At 43.2% G+C, this 14,795-nt stretch overlaps 4 protein-coding genes across 5 annotated transcripts; 3 read left to right on the top strand and 1 right to left on the bottom strand.

The window, feature by feature from the left end:
• The first annotated feature begins 322 nt into the window (after positions 1 to 322).
• Positions 323 to 1,578, top strand: LOC137912543 (refilin-B-like). Its single transcript, XM_068756698.1, has 3 exons — positions 323 to 508; positions 844 to 938; positions 1,138 to 1,578. Exons 1-3 carry the CDS (start codon positions 323 to 325, stop codon positions 1,454 to 1,456), a joined length of 600 nt encoding a protein of 199 aa, XP_068612799.1. The 3' UTR covers positions 1,457 to 1,578.
• Positions 1,579 to 2,039: 461 nt separating this feature from the next.
• On the top strand, positions 2,040 to 6,070 carry LOC137912537 (tRNA-dihydrouridine(20a/20b) synthase [NAD(P)+]-like). Of its 2 annotated transcripts, XM_068756692.1 has the most exons (7): positions 2,040 to 2,057; positions 4,040 to 4,104; positions 4,233 to 4,354; positions 4,488 to 4,605; positions 5,001 to 5,123; positions 5,452 to 5,678; positions 5,757 to 6,070. In XM_068756692.1, exons 1-7 carry the CDS (start codon positions 2,040 to 2,042, stop codon positions 6,020 to 6,022), a joined length of 939 nt encoding a protein of 312 aa, XP_068612793.1. In that variant the 3' UTR covers positions 6,023 to 6,070. The 2 variants fall into 2 exon arrangements, with proteins under 2 accessions (XP_068612793.1, XP_068612792.1); XM_068756691.1 differs by lacking the exon at positions 2,040 to 2,057 and having other exon boundaries at positions 3,833 to 4,104.
• Positions 6,071 to 6,813: 743 nt separating this feature from the next.
• LOC137912532 (nitric oxide synthase-interacting protein-like) lies at positions 6,814 to 8,042 on the bottom strand. Its single transcript, XM_068756687.1, has one exon. It carries the CDS (start codon positions 7,947 to 7,949, stop codon positions 7,038 to 7,040), a length of 912 nt encoding a protein of 303 aa, XP_068612788.1. The 5' UTR covers positions 7,950 to 8,042; the 3' UTR covers positions 6,814 to 7,037.
• A 1,741-nt stretch (positions 8,043 to 9,783) lies between these two features.
• Positions 9,784 to 12,663, top strand: LOC137912507 (tektin-1-like). Its single transcript, XM_068756657.1, has 8 exons — positions 9,784 to 9,814; positions 10,372 to 10,605; positions 10,685 to 10,850; positions 10,997 to 11,131; positions 11,257 to 11,403; positions 11,575 to 11,800; positions 11,946 to 12,142; positions 12,306 to 12,663. The coding sequence occupies exons 1-8, from the start codon at positions 9,784 to 9,786 to the stop codon at positions 12,463 to 12,465; spliced, it is 1,296 nt and encodes a 431-aa protein (XP_068612758.1). The 3' UTR covers positions 12,466 to 12,663.
• The last annotated feature ends 2,132 nt before the right edge of the window (positions 12,664 to 14,795 follow it).

Raw genomic sequence — 14,795 nt, 5'->3', positions numbered from 1 at the left:
AGCCCTCTGAGGGGAGACGCGCTTGGAAGACTTGGCCTCCGGCTGCAGGACGTTCATCCCGCGGGCGGCGCGTCATGCTTCGGCTGTTTCTGACTGTCAACCCGAGTTAGTTGTCTTTTTTGTGTGTGACGCGGCTTCCAGGTCTGCGTCGCGTTCAATCGTCGCCCCGTTTGATATTTCCAACCGACAGCTGGTTGCAGCCTGACCGGGTGGGGGGGGGGCACCGCGCGTCAAACCCAAACCCGAGGGCTCTCAGAGGAACTGCAAACTGGAGCTTTTTTTTTTTTTTTTTTTTTTTCTATCGTAACCTACGAGTTTTGAAATGGTTGGCAGCTGGAATTTGCCCAACGTGTGTGAAGGCGAGCCGCTCGACATGATGAGCTGCAGCGGGGCTGACCGAGGGCTGGACAGCCCGGACTCCGGGCTGCCCCCCAGCCCCAGCCCCAGCGCCTGGCTGCAGCCGGCGGGCGTGAGCCCCGCGCCCGCAGACGAGGGAAGGGGCTCCCTGGTAGGTGACGCGGCTGTTATCTCTGCTCTGAAATGCCGGTACATTTCCATGACTTGAATTCGTGATGTCCGTTTCTTTTGGGGATTTGGAATCCCATCATGAAGGCCGGAGAATTTGATTAAATGCATGATGTCAGGATGTTGCCTCTCAAAAGGTCGATTGTGTTGTTGTTGTTTTTAAACCTCCCTGTGAGCCAGTTTCTGTTAAGAGCACACACACACACACAAAGAGGGCGAACGGGGGACTAACAAGGCCAGACAGAAATTGGGTCACTTCAGCATCTGCTCTCTTCGCTCCTTGTGTGTTGACTGTTGGTGCGAATCTCTGCCTTGCAGGTTCCGGGTTTACCCACCGACTCTCTCCAGCGGCTGCACCCATTGTCGTTCGGCGAGGGCATCGCTCTCGATCCATTACCGGCGACGGAAATAAGGTGGGTTGGCTTTGATCGTCCCTGTGTGCAGCGTCGTGCTGCTGGAGGAGAGAGGCTGTGCGTTGATAAATGGCACACTGGGGGCTCGTTTGCATGCATACCAAGATAAGCAAACGAGGAGACGGTGAATTTGGACGAGTCTTCCATGGATGAGCGAGAGTTGAGCAACTAAAACCAGCAGGTTCTCCCTCCTCTGCAGATACACCTCATCCGTGCACTACAACTCGGACCGGCACTTCATCCAGAGCGTGGCCCTGGAGCCGAGGGGCCACGGCCTTGAACGCTGCCGGCAGACTATCCTGGCGCTGCCCCACAGTACCTGGCGCCACTACAAGACGCAGCTTGACTTCCTGCCTCGTCTTCGGCCTCAGCGCTACAAGAGCACCGCCATCGTCTACCCCAAGAAAGCCAGATCGGTGTACAGCACGGAGCTAAGCTACGACTGCCACCGACTATCCAGGCGGTTCTTCTCCAGGGTGGAACTGGAGGTGATTGGCCAGCGGGAGCGACCTCAGTGAGGGCAGACAGGGAGCCGGGGACACATCGGAGTGGCTGTACTGTTGCTTCTCATGGCTGATGGCCATCGACCTGCTGTCACGTCTTTTTTTACACTTAAGCTTTTTACTTTGCTTCTCAAGCTGTGTCCACGAAGCCAGCGGAGATCTCTCGCTGTAGCACGATCATCTTTGTTGGTTCCCGGAGGTGTGCTGATATTTAATTTAATTTATATTGGTTTTTAGGAATGAAGTATTTCTCACATGAGCAGATTTATTGGCCTTCTGCAAATCACTCTATCAAATATGCAGAGTGATTGGTATTAAGAATTAAACAATGAAGGCCAGCTTTGGTTTTAAAACTGGAATAATGAGACGTGTGTGTGTGTGATTAGAATGTAGAGGAGAGGAAAGGTGCTGGAGTTTGGTTGCAGGCTAACGAATCACTATCGCATCAACACTGGACACTGGTTTATGTAATTCACTTGTACTGTTTCCTCACAGGGTAATGTGCATGAATATGCATTTCTGCACACAATTAGCATCATCTTCTGCAATGTTCTCCCTGGTCACTGTCCATCTCTACAATTCATAATGTATTTTACAAATGTTGGATAAAGGGAACATGCGTATGCATGAATAAAGTAGAGGGGGGGGGGGGGGGGGGGGGGTAGATTAGGAGTGTATGGCGTGTGCTGACAAGTGGCTAGTATTCTACTCACTGGCTTGCTCGTGAAATTAAAATGCTGCATTCCACTGCTATTGCTTCCTTTTGTCTTTGCTTGCCGTGAAACCGTATTTATTCTGTTGATCAGCTGGGTGACAGGTTTCTCCACTGTTACATGAATAAGGAGTATTTCATCTTGCTCTTTTTTCTGCCTTGCTGTGATGTCTCTATTAATGCTTTTATTTTAAACCTTTTCAGTGCCAGTTCTAAATAAAGTTTAACAAGGGTATATTTTATATTGCAGTACCTGTTTTCATTATTTATGTGTTTATTTGGCCAATATTTAAAAAGATAAATGCAACAAAAAAATAGACCCGAGGGTTGCCATGTTTGATCCTTAATAGGGATCGCTATAAAACTATGTTTCCTCCTTTTTGCCAGGGCAAGCCGGTTCATCTGCGCAGAAAAGCCACAAGATGAAAGCTGATGACCTACTGAGGATAAAGTTTTGTAAAACCAAGTGTAAAGGCTGAATTGTCACTTTTTAATACCTGAATTGTACTCCTTCAACGCCCTCTTGTGGGCGTAGAGTGAAGTTCCTTAGGAACAATCTAATTGTCATCTCGAGTAACATTTTCAGCATAAAATATCAGATCTTTAATTTGTTTTTTAAAAGCCTTCCTATCAACAAAACGGAGACTTTAAAAAATGAGGAAACTCTAACATTGCTTATTGGCTTTAAGATGTGGTGAAAGATTCTGCAGCAGTAGAGCGCATTGCTTCAGTTCAGTATTTAAAGGCTATTTCTATTTCAGATTGGGGGGGTTCTCAGAAGATGCTGCATCACCCGTCGCTAGTCCTTGTGTAATATGGGCTGGAGAACAGTGGGTATTTGGCAGCCTCTTGCACCATTGCTTTAGTTTATACCACCTTCTGTGTTGAGTCATCTGACAAATATCTTGCACTTGACCTGGATTTGTACAGTCCTACACTGCTGCACCGATTATGCTCATTTTTTAAAACGGGTGTGAACATTTAATAAGAACAACACTGTCTAATTGTGTTTTTCATGATGGAATTTATTGTCATATAAACGGTAGATAAAATGTATACAAAATATATAGGAATAAGCATTATCAGTACGATCTGAGAAATAACTGACACAATTATATAACAGGTAAAGGTGAGTATTGTCCATCCAACTATTCATGCTCTACATCTTATTTTTGTATATACAGTATATATATTTAACCAGGTGAGTTAATGGAGATTTAATTCTCTTTTGCAATAACGAGCTGAGTTGCATGTTTTTGGTGGTGGGAGGAAGCCGGGGAACCTGGAGAGAACATGCAAACTCCTCACAGAAAGGCCGCAACCCGGATTTGAACCTGCGACCTTCTTGCTGTGGCAACGGCGCTATCTACTGTGCCACCATACTGCCCACGGAGTGTACGTTTTCCCGATTTAATTGAATGCACCATCTCACAAATTGGCGTTGCCGAGAAGAAGACTGTGGAAAAAAATATATATTAAATAAATATGTACAAGAAAACAAATACTGTCATATTCGAGCTAAACTAATTTGATTGGCTTTTTTTGTATTATGATAAATACAAATGTACATAAAATTAATTATTCACACATTACGTAGAATGACGTGTTATTTCGGAAGATCCAAAACACACGCCCACTTCCGTTTCCTTCATTGTAAGCGGAAGCGTCGTTGTAAAATGTTACTCTTTATTTAATCTGTTTTAATATCAGTGTATTTAAATGAGCAGTGTGGGCTGCCGCGGGTTTTATTCCGTATAATCTCATCTGGGAAAAAAAATAAATGGATTTCAGGCGAAACATGCCGTCCATAGACCAAGCTGTTAGCTTGTTATGCTAGCTGGCTACCGGTGTTGTGAAGAATGAAGACAATCAACGGTGTTACCAACATCATGGACATGTTTGAAAAGGGAAGGGTTCTGAAAGTATGTGCTCCGATGGTTCGGTATTCAAAGTAAGCGGAGAATATTTACTTTCTGCAATGTGTATAACACCAGTCATTTAGGCGTTAAAGTATGGAGCAATAATACGAGATGTGCTTTAGCTCCACGTAGCATTTCCTCTGTGTTTGTTGCACTATAGACTTGCCTTCAGGTCCTTGGTCAGGAAATACAACTGTGATGTTTGCTTCACCCCGATGATAGTCGCCTCTGACTTCCTGCGATCTGTCAAAGCCAGAGACAGTGAATTCACCACCAATGAGCGTGAGTCACTGCATTGCAATTATAACTGTATGCACAGCATGTTTGCATGACCACGTAACCACGTTATTCATTTCTTATTGATCGTGAGCCGCCCCCTCCCCCTGGTTTAGATTGTCTTTGATTTCCTTCTCAGATGACCGTCCTCTCATCGTTCAGTTTGCTGCTCACGATGCTCAGACTCTGGCTGATGCAGCCTGCGCGGTTGCACCTTTTTCAGATGGCGTCGACCTCAACTGTGGATGTCCCCAAAGGTACAAAGTACTGAGCGTAGTTCTTGATATGTTTTGGCCTCCAGGCACTATTAATTACTTTAATTCGATGCCTTGGTTGTAGGATCACACTTAAAAGTTAGATTTATTCAATTATATTAGAAAAGCATGTGCTTCTTTTTTTTTTTTTACATCAGTTTTATAATAAAGTTTGAGGCCTTACATAATGAAAAGCAATTGATGCCTGTGTGCCACGGACATACTTGTAAATGTCCCGTACAGCGTGGAGCATAGAGGGATCAACGTGTCTGTCTGTACATCCATCTGTTATTTTGTTGCTGCTCCTAAAGCTGCATCATGTATTAATGTGTGGCTGCTAGGAATATGGGCCTTTTTTCTGATGTTACCTAAAGTGTTTGATTTGCTTTTCTTGTCAGATGGGCTATGTCAGATGGGTATGGTGCATGCCTCATCAACAAGCCTGAGCTTGTACAAGAAATGGTCAGACGTGTCCGGAACCAGGTGGACAACCCAAACTATACAGCTTCCATCAAAATAAGGTAAAGGCCTCTGACAATGTTGAAGACTTGTCAAGAATATATCAGCTGTTAATAACTTATTGGAAATGTGTTACGATATTGTTATTAGCATTTGTATACGTGTTGAAGGAGAAGTAATCGTATATTATTTGGATTATTTGACAAACAGTGATACAAAGCACTATATTATTATGGCTTGTCCACCAGCGAACGCTGAGGGGATAATTTTATGACAGTAAAATGTGCTATTCAATTTGCAAATATGTTATAACGAACCTTTCAAAAGTAATGTGACCATTTAAATTAAATGTGTTCAAATAATGATGGCATGGATCCTGTTATTGCACAGAATTCACAAAGACCTGAGGCGGACAGTGGATTTGTGCCAGAAAGCCGAATCAGCCGGCGTGTCGTGGATAACAGTCCACGGCCGTACGTCAGACGAACGCCACCAGCCGGTCCATTACGATGCCATTAAGACGATCAAAGACAGCCTATCTGTTCCCGTCATTGCCAATGGGGACATCAAATTCCTCCGTGATGTTGAGTCTACTCACCAGCTCACTGGTGTTGACGGTAGGTTTGTTTATCTTTGAACACTTGTCACCTATTGATAGACGCATTGCTCACGTCTCTCGTTTGTTTGCGTTTTAGGTGTGATGGCCGCACGGGGGTTGCTTTCTAATCCTGCTATGTTCAGCGGCTATGAGGACACTCCTTTGGAGTGTATGTGGGACTGGGTGGACATCGCTATAGAGCAGGGCACTCCATTTACCTGCTTCCACCACCATCTCATCTACATGCTGGAGAGGGTTAGCTCCCAACCTGAGAGAAAAGTCTTCAATTCTCTGTCCAGTACCTCTGGCGTAATAGATTATCTTCAGAACACATATGGGTCAGTCAGCGATGTGGGAATATAAACACGTTGTAATGTGATTTTATTGTATTTTTGTAACTTTATTTTTCTTGGGTGCAAATAAAAATTGAAAAGATACATTTTGTATGACTGTTTTCATTCATTCATTTTCCAACTGCTTATTCCGTCATCGGGTCACGGGCCAAGCTGGAGCCAATCCCAGCAGTCAATGGGCGAGAGGCGGGGTACACCCTGGACAAGCTGCCAGTTCTTCGCAGGGCAACACAGAGACAGACAATCAGCCACACACGCACTCACACTTACGGACAATTTAGTGTCACCAATCAGCCTAGGCTGCATGTTTTTTGGTGGCGGGAGGAAGCCGGAGAACCCGGAGAGAACCCACGCAGACACGGGGAGAACATGCAAACTCCTCACAGAATGGCCACAAGTCGGAGACGAACCTGCGACCATCTCGCTGTGAGGCCACTGCGCCACCGTGCCGCCCTCTGACTGTTTTCATCGTACTGTTTTTTGCACCATAATCATGCAGCTGTCTGAACAGAATTTCATGCAAGCCCACACAGAGGCTTTAGGGATATTTGTGCTTCTGCGTATTTAGCAGTTACAGTTCAGGACTTAATATCATAGTTTTATCAATTAGGAAGTCTTATGCTGTAATAATCTCAAAATCAGTGAAGGATATTTCATTACATTTTAACATTACATGTTATTCAGTCCGGTAGGGACATTTTTTTTTTTTTTTTAAACAAATGTGTGTATTCCAGAAAGCAATGCAATTTGTTCATCTGCAAATACAAAGTCAGGAACTCTATTTTCATTCAGGAGGGTATTTTATTTCATAAGAATAACTTGGGGGAAAAAAAGACTTTAATAAAAGAAAAAACATCAATTACATCACAGTTCCATTATATATGGGTTCAGGAAACAAGCTAGCAAACAGACTATGAAAATAAAAGATAGTTGCATGAACAGCTGTGGGGTAACTATGAAAAATATATCACCTGTTGCTACGATACAGAACTAGGTTTGGATGGCGAAGCAGGTCCTTCTTTGTCTCACACCTGCATCACTGGACGAGCTTCCTTGGCATGCAGGTCAACTCCAGAAGCAGCGAATCCAGTCCCGCCCCTCTGCATCAGTATGATGTCTTTGTCGTGGAGTTTCTCCCCATTCAAGGGATCAACCATGTCCTTCTTGATCAACTTCTCCACACACTCTTGTGTTACCACGGCGCCCGAGGGTCTGAGAACAGCACAGGGAACACTGTTGCCCAGAACGTCTCTTGTTACCGCGCAGACATACCTGTCTTGGCGGGTAAGTAAGGCCACTCTGTCCAAACTGGAGTCCAGTGGGGTAAAGCGCACTGTGATGAGTTCATTCATCTTAATGGCTCGTCCGGACATTGGACACAATACAGCCTTACTTGGTTTCTTTATTAAAGTGGGCTTGGACTCTGGTGTCAGGGAAGGGATCCAGAAACTGGGCAGGCTCTTGCTGGAACCGGCGTGCGAGTCAGAGGAGGACTCAGCCGAGGTGCCGTCTGCCCTGCCCTTCTCGCTCACCGTGCTCGTCCCAGATATAAATGGGTTAATGGGTTTGGACACAATGCTGTTCTCCCTCTTCTTGAACTTCTCCACCCTCTCTCTTTCCTCTGACTTGGACTCGAGTCGGTTGTTGCTCTTCTGGGCTTGCTTCTGTTTCTCATACGCCTTCATTTTCTGAGCAATTGCTTTCTTCTGGTGCAGAATGTATTCAAGAATAGCCTGTTTTTCATACAGGTAGCCATCTGGAGTCACCACGGGATCCCGACAGGGCTGCAGGGACAGACAGCAACAGTCAAAGTCTTTAATGGCGTCTTTGCCTAGCCGGATGCTCTGCGTTCCGTAACCAGATGCGGCTGTATCCTTCTTTTTTTCGTGGTATGTGTAGACAGCTCCGGCCGTACAGTTCTTCCCATGGCGAGTCATTGTATTTCTTCTTTATTTAAACAGCTTATCTGCGGTAGAAATGATTATTCCAGAAGAGCCACACAACGGAAGCGATAATTTCGTCGTCTTCTTCTGCTTCGGCGGAGAAAGGAAGTGACGTTGGTACATTTGTTTTTTGTTAATAAAGTTGTCGTTTGAAAAGACAGGATGTTTTTAGTTGACTTTTCAGAGTAAAGACGGAATTTGTAAATCGCCTTAATTTGTAGCATTTAGCCACGAAATACAAGTGAGATTAATATTTGTTTGTATCTTACATAGAAAACACGTTCAAATTATGTTTAACAATAACGTCGTCTTAAAATGCTTTTATTTAAAAAAAGATTAATGAGAGTCATGCGCTCTTGTTTTGTAGTTACAATCGCATCCGGTCCATGGAAACGATTTTTTATTATTATTGCTGTTTTCTATTAGTTTTATTTGTTCTCATTCAAAATAGAAAAAGAAAATTAAATCCATTTTATAATTTTTCGTTCTGGGCTACGGAAACGCAATGCATTTAATTTTTTTCATAAACTATTTTCTTTTAAACTTTTCTATATATTTTTTGAAGCGGAAGTCAAATTACAAAAACGAGCCTTTTAGTTTAACATAATCAGCATAATCTTAAAATGTTTTGTTTATGTGTTAATTTTTTTTTTTTTTTTTAAGTATCTGGCCAAACCAGAGATAAACCAGGTGGAGGCGCTGTATGCCATACATTTGAATGGTTTGTACAGGCTTATAGGTGGAAGTTGTAAAATTAAACTAGTCATTGAAAAACACAAAAGTACGTAAATGTGTGTGCGTGTTGTGTCAGCTTCTTGTTAACAAGTGTAAAAAGACTGGGTACCGCTGTGTCGCCCAGGCCGGACCGCAGCGTCTACTCACGGGCGCGATCCCACTACTGAGCGGCACGGGGGCTTTGACCTGCTCCGTCCCCGGCCTGGGCCGGTGCACCCCGCCTTAGACGACCTGGTGACCCCGGGCTCCCCCAGGAACACCATATCGATACCGAACTTAGCGCGGACGCCCGTGCGACATAGTCCGCTGCAGCTCGGAACTCCCGAGCTCAAGCGACCCGCCAGCCTCAGCCTCCCAGTGTCTTGGATTACAGGCACACGCCACTGCACCCGGCGGGGAGTCGCCGCACTCCGTGCGGGTTTGAGATTGACAAACGTGACGTCATCAGTAGAGGGGATCATTAGCGATTCAGCGGTACTTTAATTAACTAAGGTGACGTGTTGAGTAGAGGCTCGATTTATAACCATTTCCGGTGAAAAATTCACATTTATGTTGGAGACCTTAAAATCCAGAAAGAACATTCAGACAGATTTTATCTTCATGAATTAATTTACAAACTACATCAATAGTGAGAATTCCCAAGTGTATTTATAAAGTTTCATGTTGTAATTATCTGGTGTACATACGTACATCTGATGGCATTCTAAAATTAAAATACAGTGTTGATGTGCATCAGTCAATAATTAGAAGAAATAAAACGATCCGTGAAATGTCGCCACTACTAGTATAGACTCAGAGGACAGTCAGTGAACCTCAAAACGGAACAATTATGATGTTATAATATCTATAATATATATTATACTACGTATTTACAATATTAAATAGAGAAACAGTTCCTGGTGTCATATGTCCGGCCGGCCGGCGGAAGTCCACCCTTGAGCCTCACCACAACTTCCGACAGCGCCGCAGCAGCACCACAACAAGTGAAGTATCCATCCGCGTTCGTCATGTCATCCGTTGCCACAGTAACCATTTGTTTTGTAACGTCATTAATCAAAAGGAAAGAGTTCGCTCGCTACGACTCCAGTGAGGTATGGCCGAAGACAATGCTCGTTCCCTTGCGGGTGAAGTTCTAACGCCGTAAACACGTCATTAGTCACAATATGAGTTCAGAGACGACATGTGTAACGAGTAACTACGTTACTTCCGGCGCTGGTGTTATTCACGGTTATTATCACTAGCGTAACATTTTACGGGATTACCACGTTAGCTTTAAATACATACTGTATCGGAGATTCGTAGTACTGTACTCCTAGATTATGTTTTCGAAGGGGGACGCTCCTAATAGTCAAAGTTTTACTACGGTAGTAACGTTTTAAATGTAAATAAGTATGAATCGACTGCGAGCTAAAGTATTGACTTTGGTGTCACTCATATGACGTCACAGATTAGATACAATCATTTAAATTTTCTCTGGAAAATACAATACTTTTATGACAGCTAGCCATAAATTAGCATACCTCAAAACGGCATCGCCCGGGTAGTCCATACTGAACACACCGTTTCTGAAGTCTTCATCTTTTCAGCAATAAATCAACACCAGATCTGTCTATTTCTATCAGAAATTATGTTTCAATGTTTCTATTTCCTCTATACCTGATGTCCTCTGTCTATTTTTTAGATCTTTTTAATTTTTTAATCTTCTTCCTACCTGTCCCATCAGCAACAACAGACCTCCAGCGGAGAAGGATGGCTGCTCAAGGTTGCATTCCCCAACAGGGTGGTAGAATCAATCTGGACAATTTAGAGATTGTGCGTAACTATTCCGAGCGCTTCAGGGCAAAATGTTCCAGGCTGATCTCAGAAACGGATGAAGCATGTAAATACATACAAAAGGATGCCAACAAGCAGCTAGGTGAGGAAGAACATGCACTTAGCAAAGAAGATAATGTTTGAAAAGCTGTTTGCACTGTAATTAACGTTTGTTTGTTCAGATCGCCGGCTTCAAGATGTCCATTTTCTGAAAAGGGAGTTGGAACTGAAGTTGGAGGAGACGACTCTGGAGACTGATGACCTCATTGTCTTGCAGAGCAGGGTAATGAAATCACTGGATGCCTGCAAGGATCCTCTGAAAGCCACCGTTCTCTGCCTGGAGGAAAGGTTAGCTTGGAAAATGACGGAGAAGAGACTTTTAATTAAGAAACCATCCAAAATGACCCAAAAAACAAGGACAGGATAGGCCTCAATTAAAATATGTCTTTGCCAGATGTAGCAGGAGTCATGCTCTTTCTTTCTGCGGTGTGCAGGATGAAACGTTCCCCTTCATCTTCGGATAAGCTGTATGATGAAGTGCAAAGAGAGTTGCTCAAGGAGAATGAGGCTATCGAGGCAGCGGCTTCCGTACTGCAGCGTGTCGACGAGCAAATCACGGAGCAGATACGGTCAGGAGGATAATGGTGGATTCTTTATTCAAAACTTTTGTGATCTTGAAACCGGAAAAGAAAAAGCAATCGATGCATATAGTTGTCAGTAAAACCGAGATGCAACCTGCTGTTTTGTTCTTCAGATTGAACAGAAGCGCCAAGTATCTGCTCGAGGAAGATCTAAAGGAGAAATGTGAGGCTCAGTGCATCGACACCTCCTGTACCCTAACAGCCACTCATTCCATCAACAACCTAAATACATCCAAAAATGGCAAAACTGCAACACCGAGGTGATTCGACTCTCATTTTTCTTTGCTCCACGAAGATTGGAATATTAGATCTAAGTCTATGAAAAAACATTTTTAAGCCCTTCAGAGATTAAAATTTACAGTGAGATATCTGGAAAAAAAGAAAAGAAAAAAGAAACTCACATTTTGTTATTCCCATATTGTCTTTCTTAGCCTGCCAGTGACTCCAAAGCAGTGGGAGAACATCTCGGATATGAACATAGGCAAAGCGGAGCAGCAGAAGGCCAACTCCATGTCGCTCCGGGCCTTAGTGGAGTCTCTCCTGGAACAGACAGCTGCTGATATTCACAAGCGGAACCAGGTTACATCAGCAGCCCTTCAGCTCAACATCCAGCGGATCAAGTCTGCCAAGAGCCAGATGGAGGATCAGCTGGCCAAGGTAGAGCAAAATCAGGTGGCGGGAACTCGATGCTATTAATACGTGTGAGAGAGAAGATGTGTTTGAGGAGGAGACTCACTCTTCTGCTACTTCACATATGTTTACCTCTGATTTAATGTTCGCGGCTGATCTCCATCCGCTCTAGTTTTGGTCTGAGCTTGCCAGCCAGCACAAGACCAGAGAGGATCTCGTGGTGGCCGTGACAGAGACCGAACATGTTCTGAGTTTGGCCCAGGCCCGGTTGGCCTTACGTCAGCAGAGGCCTCCCAAAGAGCAATGCCACGATCCGGCGCAGTCCAGGCTCCTCGCCGAGGTCCAGCAGCTCACAGCTAGCATCAGCAAGTAAGGCCAAGGACACGCCCATTTCAGATGTGAGGGATAAGTACTTTCAAATGCTAGCAGATGTTAATGACTCGCAGGAAGTCAATCGGTTTTGTACTTTCTATCACAGGTTTGTTGTCTGGCTGTCCAGCATCGCGTGACATTTCTTCGTCTGTACTTGCAGGATGCGTAAGGCGGTAGCTCAGTCTGACGAAGAGCGCAGGGCTCTGCTTCGTTGTGAGCTGGCGCTGCAGAAGAGCATAGCGATCAAGGATGACTTGCTCTACATCGATGAGGTCGTCTGCGCCCAGCACAGGGAGCCAATCGTCATACGGAAGTTCTGAGCAGCCAGCGGCAGGAAGTCTCTACGCCCACTGATACAAGTCGATATTTGTTTTAAAAAGTAGTTCTCTAAAATTCACCTCAAAATAAATCTGTGAATTTCTCTTTCATGTGTTTTAAGATGGTTTCTTCAATCTGCAGATGTTTTATGTGCTTTTTCTCATCAACGGCATCCATCTCTAAAATAAAACTACTTTATTCACTTTGAATATACATGATAAAACATTTTACTAATGCGATTCTTCAAATCTAATGTATGTTTTTTAAATTACATACAAATAAAATACTTCATAAATCATTTGTTGATTTTAATTCCTCCAAACTCTTAAAACAGATATAATGCAAAGTGTCTGTTTTTATAGACAAAAGAGACAGGAGTGTCTTCAGAGTGTCTGAAGCAGCTTTCTTTTTATGTCTGATGACGATGGAATTGGCACTTTGTCTAAAAGCACACAGAAAAGAGGGAACAAAGCGATACAGAACCTTTCAACAATATTCATGAAAGTCTTGTACATAATACACACACACACACACACACAATGATTCAAGTAAAGGCTAAAAAATATAGTTATTGGCCATTAGTTATAAAGCAACCCCATCAGCAGCCCAATGATAGAATGAGTACAGATAAACTGAGAGACTTTAATACTAGAGTCACTCAATGTGTGTGAAATCCTAGGAAAATAAAAGAGAAACTGCATGACCTCGAGGGCATGATGACCAGCTGTTTGATGTTTGAATCACACTTCAGTGTAAAGACTCCCTATAGCTAAGGAAAGTGCATGAAGGTTGTCAGACCTGAAATAGTTTAACTTATTGTGAGGCTGCTGTCACGGGTCAAAATTGTGTATTAGCTACGTTTGATTGCAAAAATATGCAGATATTCACAGAAATAAAAACAATATTTTAAGATCAAAATATGTTCAGTCAGTCAGCTGCTGCCCTGCAGCAGAAAAGAGGAGGAACTCTGGAGCTGAAACAGTGTTTAACTGTAATATGGTTTGATCAAGCGTCACTCTGGTTTACACAGCTTGGTGATGCTCCACTGTAAATCTGTTCTTTGATTCCTCTTTGGGTTTTTGCAGGTTTCATGCAGACAGGAAGCGGAGTGAGAGAGGTCGAACTGATTTCTAACATCCAGCTCCGGGAGGCCAACGAGAGATCTGGCTCGCATCACTAGCAAACAGCTGATATCACAACCACGGTGATAATAACACATCCAGAGGCAGCGTATCACACTCTGACACACCTGAACACAGACTGAAGCGACATGACACACCGATCCTTTTTATTTATTCACATTGAGCGGTGACCAGAGATAGCAGCCATGTGTGGAATAGCAGCTGTAGATTCAGACGTATTTGTGTCCTCTTTTATATATTTTTCAGAATTTAAAGATGGCGGGGGGGGGGAGGGAAACATGCACATCAATCAAAGCGATCTGTACAACCATTGCATCTGATAAACGTCTCCACTGTACAAAGATTTATAGTTTCTGTAACGACAGATTGTTCATACAAAAGTAAGCTTTTAAAATGCATGGTTCTCCAGCCACCGCAGTGTTGGCTTCTCTTATGAGCTGAATATAATGAGTCTTGTTTAAATACGAGATCATTCAGTCAGAAAACACAGAATAGACGAGGTTCTCCCATTTGCGGCAGGGGAGACTCTCTCAACAGTTCTCCAATGCTGTGCTGAGTTCCACTTCCCCTTTTCTTCCTTTGTTTTATTTGTTGGTTTTTATAAATGCAACAGTTGAAGAGTTGAATGTTAATACAGACACAAAATAGCCTCCATGTGAAGCTGCAACTTGGCTACAAATCCTGAGAAAAAAATGTCCATCATGAATCTAATTTTAAAAACTGTACAAAGACTGACAGCAAAAGAAGGACCACTGCAAGCTGATGCGACAGTCCTAACAGTTGGATACTGACCTTTGTTTTTTATGTCCACAAGAGGGCAGCATTGCAAACAAAACGAAAAACGAAATTCAGACTGCAATTTGAAATAAAAATATTTTGCCTGCTTTTAAAATCAGGCTCCAGACTTCGACTGATCTCAGATAATTTCAAATCGATCATTGTCCGGTTAAGATCAGGGACTCAAAACACTGAATTTGGCATATTGTTAAACTTCCTGTTTATGTTTTCCTCATCGTTCCAAACAAAATTAAAAACGAAATTACTCATTAATACTACACTACATGTAATGTATGTGCTAAAATACAAAAATAGGTAATTTGAAAAGAAATGTAAACATAGAAAAATATATATATAATCAAACAATATGTACATGCATAATAGATGCTTTAGATTGGTCCAGACATACAATT

Source organism: Brachionichthys hirsutus, unplaced genomic scaffold (assembly GCF_040956055.1).
Source record: "Brachionichthys hirsutus isolate HB-005 unplaced genomic scaffold, CSIRO-AGI_Bhir_v1 contig_976, whole genome shotgun sequence".
Lineage (NCBI taxonomy): Eukaryota > Metazoa > Chordata > Actinopteri > Lophiiformes > Brachionichthyidae > Brachionichthys > Brachionichthys hirsutus.
Note: the sequence above shows the minus strand (reverse complement) of the source record. Positions and strands in the feature narration are given on the sequence as shown.

Coding starts and splice junctions, on each gene's coding strand:
- LOC137912532 (XM_068756687.1), bottom strand. CDS start 7,949: ATGACTCGCCATGGGAAGAACTGTACGGCCGGAGCTGTCTACACATAC.
- LOC137912537 (XM_068756691.1), top strand. CDS start 4,013: ATGAAGACAATCAACGGTGTTACCAACATCATGGACATGTTTGAAAAG. Junction 4,105..4,232: donor CCGATGGTTCGGTATTCAAA/GTAAGCGGAGAA, acceptor GTTGCACTATAG/ACTTGCCTTCAGGTCCTTGG. Junction 5,124..5,451: donor ACAGCTTCCATCAAAATAAG/GTAAAGGCCTCT, acceptor GTTATTGCACAG/AATTCACAAAGACCTGAGGC.
- LOC137912507 (XM_068756657.1), top strand. CDS start 9,784: ATGGCCGAAGACAATGCTCGTTCCCTTGCGG. Junction 9,815..10,371: donor CAATGCTCGTTCCCTTGCGG/GTGAAGTTCTAA, acceptor TCTATTTTTTAG/ATCTTTTTAATTTTTTAATC. Junction 11,132..11,256: donor CAAATCACGGAGCAGATACG/GTCAGGAGGATA, acceptor TTTGTTCTTCAG/ATTGAACAGAAGCGCCAAGT.
- LOC137912543 (XM_068756698.1), top strand. CDS start 323: ATGGTTGGCAGCTGGAATTTGCCCAACGTGTGTGAAGGCGAGCCGCTC. Junction 509..843: donor ACGAGGGAAGGGGCTCCCTG/GTAGGTGACGCG, acceptor TCTGCCTTGCAG/GTTCCGGGTTTACCCACCGA. Junction 939..1,137: donor TTACCGGCGACGGAAATAAG/GTGGGTTGGCTT, acceptor CCTCCTCTGCAG/ATACACCTCATCCGTGCACT.